The sequence below is a fragment of the Orycteropus afer genome, unplaced genomic scaffold (assembly GCF_000298275.1).
Source record: "Orycteropus afer afer isolate SDZICR_OR568_19922 unplaced genomic scaffold, OryAfe1.0 scaffold00124, whole genome shotgun sequence".
Taxonomy (NCBI): domain Eukaryota; kingdom Metazoa; phylum Chordata; class Mammalia; order Tubulidentata; family Orycteropodidae; genus Orycteropus; species Orycteropus afer.
In genome coordinates, this window is record NW_006921711.1 from 2,254,613 (window position 1) to 2,259,752 (window position 5,140).

The 5,140-nt window shown below is 42.8% G+C and overlaps 1 protein-coding gene across 1 annotated transcript in view; it reads left to right on the forward strand.

The window, feature by feature from the left end:
- Positions 1-715: 715 nt before the first annotated feature.
- Positions 716-5,140, forward strand: part of SLC3A1 (solute carrier family 3 member 1) — an 88,421-nt gene continuing 83,996 nt past the window's right edge. The window contains exon 1 of the mRNA XM_007944384.1: positions 716-1,145. Coding sequence (XP_007942575.1) covers positions 716-1,145 — 430 coding nt within the window. The remainder of the gene's footprint in view (positions 1,146-5,140) is intronic.

Genomic DNA, 5,140 nt, shown 5'->3' on the forward strand with positions numbered 1-5,140 from the left:
TATAGTAGGAGTCCTGGTGGCACAGAGATTAAAGAGCTTGGCTGATATCCAAAAGAGCAGTGGTTCAAACCCACCAGCTGCTTGGTGGGAGAAAAATGTGGCTGTCTGCTTCTGTAGAGATTACTGCTTTGGAAACCCTATGAGACAGTTCTACTCTATCCTACATGATTGCTGTGAGTTGGAATTGACTCCACAGCAATGGGTTTGATTTTTGGATTTTTACCTATGGTAAAGCACTTAAACTTGCTAGAGAGACATGGAATCCTTTTTCCCACTCAGCCTTCTGGAAATGCTTCCAAGAACAGGCAGCCACTTCCTTTTCTGAAAATGGAAAACAAGACTAAAGGCAACTAGGGTGGAACTGCCTGCCATACAACAAAAAATAGCTTCAATAACATAGTGTTGTGGTTCCCTGCCTCCTGGAGCTTAATATATTGGGTTCTATCTTGGATTTGTAAGAGGAGACCCTCAAAATGAGGCAAAAACAAAGCTCCTTTGGCCTTGCAAAATCCAGTGTTTATTTCTTTTTTCTTATACTTCACTAAAAAGAGATTGTTTTAAAGCCCCTTCACCTTTACCCTTTCTTCCTTGGCTGAACAAAGTCCAGCCAGGTTTATTTATAAACCACGCAAAGCTAATTACACTACAGCTCAGCAAGCCACCTTTCCACCTTTGTTACTGCAGGAAGGCTCTCAGAAGAGACCAGACGTGAGGCATGGCTGAGGAGGAAGGCAAGAGAGACTCCCTCCAAATAAGTATGAAGGGATGCCGGACAAACAACGGATTTGTCCAGAACGAAGACATCCTGGAGAGGGAGCCGGATCCAGGCAGCCCGGAGGACAACCCTCAGCCCTACACCATGGACATCCACGGCCCCGTGGCGCTGGACTTTACCGGCGTGCAGCCCTTTGCGGGGATGCCCAAGGAGGTGCTGCTCCAGTTCTCAGGCCAGGCCCGCTACCGGGTGCCACGGGAGGTCCTTTTTTGGCTCACCGTGGCTTCGGTGCTCGTCCTGATTGGCATCACCATAGCCATCATCGCCATCTCTCCAAAGTGCCTGGACTGGTGGCAGGCAGGGCCCATGTACCAAATCTACCCGAGGTCTTTCAAGGACAGCGACAAGGATGGGAATGGCGATCTGAAAGGTTCGTGCCACATAGGGCTGAGGGAGAGAGGAAGGATGAGGGTGGTTTATGGCTCTCTCATTCCCTGAAACCCAACTACGGCCTGGATTGTGCAGTAAGCACATTCCTCTATGACTAGTCAGGCCAAGTTTCTCCTTGTTTATGGTATTTAAAAAGTCACTCAGCAGCACTCAGCAGTTCTTCCCTATGATGAAGCCTGCTTGCTGGAGGCCTTTGAGCCTAAAGAATTTTTTGATTTACTGCCCACTGAGGACATACACTTGTTTGCTAATCCATTCTAACTTCTTACAGAGGACAGGTTTTCTCCTAAAATCGACTTCCTGCTTCTTTGCACTTTATAGTTTGAATATCTTAGAGTGACAGTTTAGAATTACTTTCCCAGTATATGATGTGGCTTGTGTGGCAAACTGAGAATTTATTAATGAAGCAAGTATAGATAATGTTTTATTAAAAAAGGTAAGTGGTGTCTTAAAAGGTGTAGACTAGGTCTTTAAAGTTGGTTGCTGTTAGCTGCTGTCAATCAGCCCCTGACTGATGGAGAGCCCTGCACCATCCTGGTGATGGGCTGCAGGTGGGACTGTTTGTTGTGCTCTGTAAGGTTTTTAGTAGCTGATTTTCAGAAGTAAATCACCAGGTCTTTCTTCAAAGTTTAAATCATGAGAATTGGAAGAGAGGGGAAAAATGTACTGCAATGGGTCGATCATTAATTGAATCAAGGATTATTTCAAATGATACCCATATTAGGAGAAAACTAGAAGTGGGAAATTATTTAAGTTACAGTAAGAATTACCTGGTGAGTTATATGAGGAGTGTACTTGTAATTTATCGTTCAAACCACGACACTTTCAAGAGTGAAATTTTGCTAGACAACAGGCATAAGCTGGGACTGTCTTAGGCAAATGGGGAAGTAGAGTCACACTAGTTAAGGGCAACAATATAGAAATAAAAAAGTTGACTAATAAAGTAATTTTTGGTAATGATAATTGATTTGAGGAAAGTAAAACAGGTAATGATAGAGTGTGGGAGGTAGGGGTGAGTTTAATCTTGAAGATATTACAAATGAACTGTTGAAATCACTAACTTCACTTAGTAACTAATAAAAGGCTTTTCTTTTTCTCACTGATATCATCTTCTCTTCTTTTCTATTTTAATCTTTCTGCATCTTCACTAATTGAAATGCCATCAAGTTCTTCAAGGTATATCTCAAGTCCATTTCCTTTATTAATCTGTATTTAATCTCCCTATTCAGAAAGGTCTCTCTCCTCCCCGCTCAGGTCCTGTGGTTCTTCTCTGATACTGCCTTGTAACAGATCTGGGTCTCTTCCAGCTACTGCCTGGCCCTTGAGGGCAGAAATCACTTTATAGGGCTTTCTTGCCACCTGTAGCACCCTTTGCCTTTTACATAGTAAGTGCTTAGCAAAAGTGATGTATTGAATAAAGAGAGCTGTATTGTTGTTGATAGGTGCCACTGAGTCGCTTTTGACTCCTAGTGACCCCATGGAACTGCCCTGTGGGGTTTTCTAGGCTGTAATCTTTATGGAAGTAGACCATCAGGTCTTTTCTCCCATAGAGTCGCTGGGTGACTTTGAACTGTCGACCTTTGACAGTGGGTTTGAACTGCCAGCCTTTCAGTTAGCAGCTGGGGAGTTCTTAACCCATTGCAGCACCAGGGCTATAAAACCTCTAAATCCGGAAATACACTTCCCACTTCCTGAGCCTCTCTGTGCTCTTCTTCTAGATATACCTAGACTTCTGTAAACATGGCAGCTTCTAACCAGCTCTTCTGTTTGTCTTTCCCAATAACTTTTCCTTGAGAGACTGGTTGCTGTAATCAATAGGTATTTTTCCTGTTTTGTTTTCACCGTTACCAAAAAGCTATTCCAGGTTTTAGTTTGTTTTTGATGATTGCCTTCTGTCCTGGAAGTGTGGGGTTGGGATCCCTTGTTTACATTGTGATTGACTATCCCGCCCCTTTGTTTTTAACATCACATTCTTTTTCCCTATTCTTAAAATATTGTATAGCTGTGTTGGCTTAAATGAAAAGCCTTTTGTTGCGTGTCAATACTCTGTGAAGTTGTGTAGCCACCCACCCATATGGGAAAATTGGAGCACAAAGAGGCCATAAATAAGCAGCCTATTATGGAAGAGCCCAGATCTGAGCAGTTAGGTGACTGTGTTTAGGTATCAGTGACCTCCCGCCATCTGATTGTAGGAAACCACAATGGAGGTCACACGTAAAATTAACAGAGTTAATACTAGACTCACTTTTCTGAATTTGCATTCACACTATCTGCTCATTTTTCTTCAGAGTTTCATTACCCTCTTTCTCCTCAGCCAAGTCTGGAATTCTCTTCTGTATAAATTCTTGGCTTTCTAAATAAGTGAACAAGGAAAAAAGTCCAAATTCAGCTAGTTCAAAGACTGTTGAGCAAATGACACCCCCAATTTTGTCAGGAACCTACCTTTCTACCTCATCTACATACTCCCTCTCTGAACCCTACTCTCCATACAAATTTTTTACTCCTTTCCAAACATGTCCCATTTGTGCCTGCTCATTCAGTTTCCTTTGTCTTGAAGCTCTTCTCTTTCCTCCTCCATTGCCTGCACCCTCCTGTGACCTCCTCCATCCCTGCCCTCTGGGGCCACAGACTCCAGCCTTCCTCAGCTTCCTCTGCCCCACACAGTCAAGACCTAATACCTTGGCGTTCATATGTTGTTGTTGTTGTTGTTGTTATATGCCGTCGAGTCGGCCCCGACTCATAGCGACCCCTCCTTGGGTTTCCGAGGCAGTATCACTACGGAAGTAGGATTGCCCAACCTTCCTTCCGAGGAGTGGCTGGTGGGTTTGAACTGCCAGCCTTCTGGTTAGCAGTCAAGTGCCTTAGGCACTATGCTACCACTTTCTAAAACTCCTCTGTAGCCCTTCTAGTCCTTCTTCATCCTGTTCCTACCATTTACACTTCCTAGACCAGCACCATCCAAAGGAAATATAATGCAAGCCATGTATGTGATCATACATTTCACAAAAAGTAAAAAGAAATATAAAAGCAAAAAGAAACAGGTAAAATTAATTTTTAAAATGCTTTGTTCAATCAAATACATCCAAAATACAATCGTTTCAACATGTAATTCATATAGATACCATTAAGGAAGCATTTTGCATTCTATTTCTTTTGTGCTACTAAACCATTTGCCATGAAGTTGACTCCAACTCATGGTGACCCCATGTGTGTCAGAGTAGAACTATGCTCTGTAGAATTTTCAATGACTGATATTTTTGGACATAAATCACCAGGACTTTCTTCCAAGGCACCTCTGAGTGAACTCAAACCACCAACCTTTGGTTAGCAGTAAAGTGAGCTAATTGTTTGCCCTACCCCAAGGACTTCTCTTGGTACTGTTGTTGTTATTGTGTGCCATTGAGTTGATTCTGACTCATAGCAACCCTATGGACAGAGTAGACCTGCCCCACAGGGTTTCCAAGGTTGTGATATTTATGGAAGCAGATTGCCACATCTTTTACCTGCTTACTGGCTGGGGGTTCGAATCACTGACCTTTCAGTTAGCTGCTTGGCACTTAACCACTGTGCCACCAGGGCTCCTTTCTTTTCTACTAGGTGCTCAAAATTCTTTGTGTGTTTTATACTTACAGCCCATAGCAATTCAGACTAATTACATTTCAAGAGCTTAATAGCTTCTTGTGGCTAGTGGCTGCTATACTGTATACTATAGCTTAGACTTTGTGCTCACTGAGGGCAGGGACTGGGTGTCATTCTTCTTTGTACCTTGATACTTAGCCCAATATGTGACCTGGAGTAGATTATATATCTATGTTATATATCTATTTTAAAACGGAGCCCTGGTAGCACAGTGGTAAGTGTTCAACTGTTAACCAAAAGGTCAAGTGGTTCAAACCTACCAGCCACTCTATGGAAGAAAGATGTGGCTGTCTGCTCCTATAAAGATTACAGCCTGGAAACCTTTTTTTTTTTTTT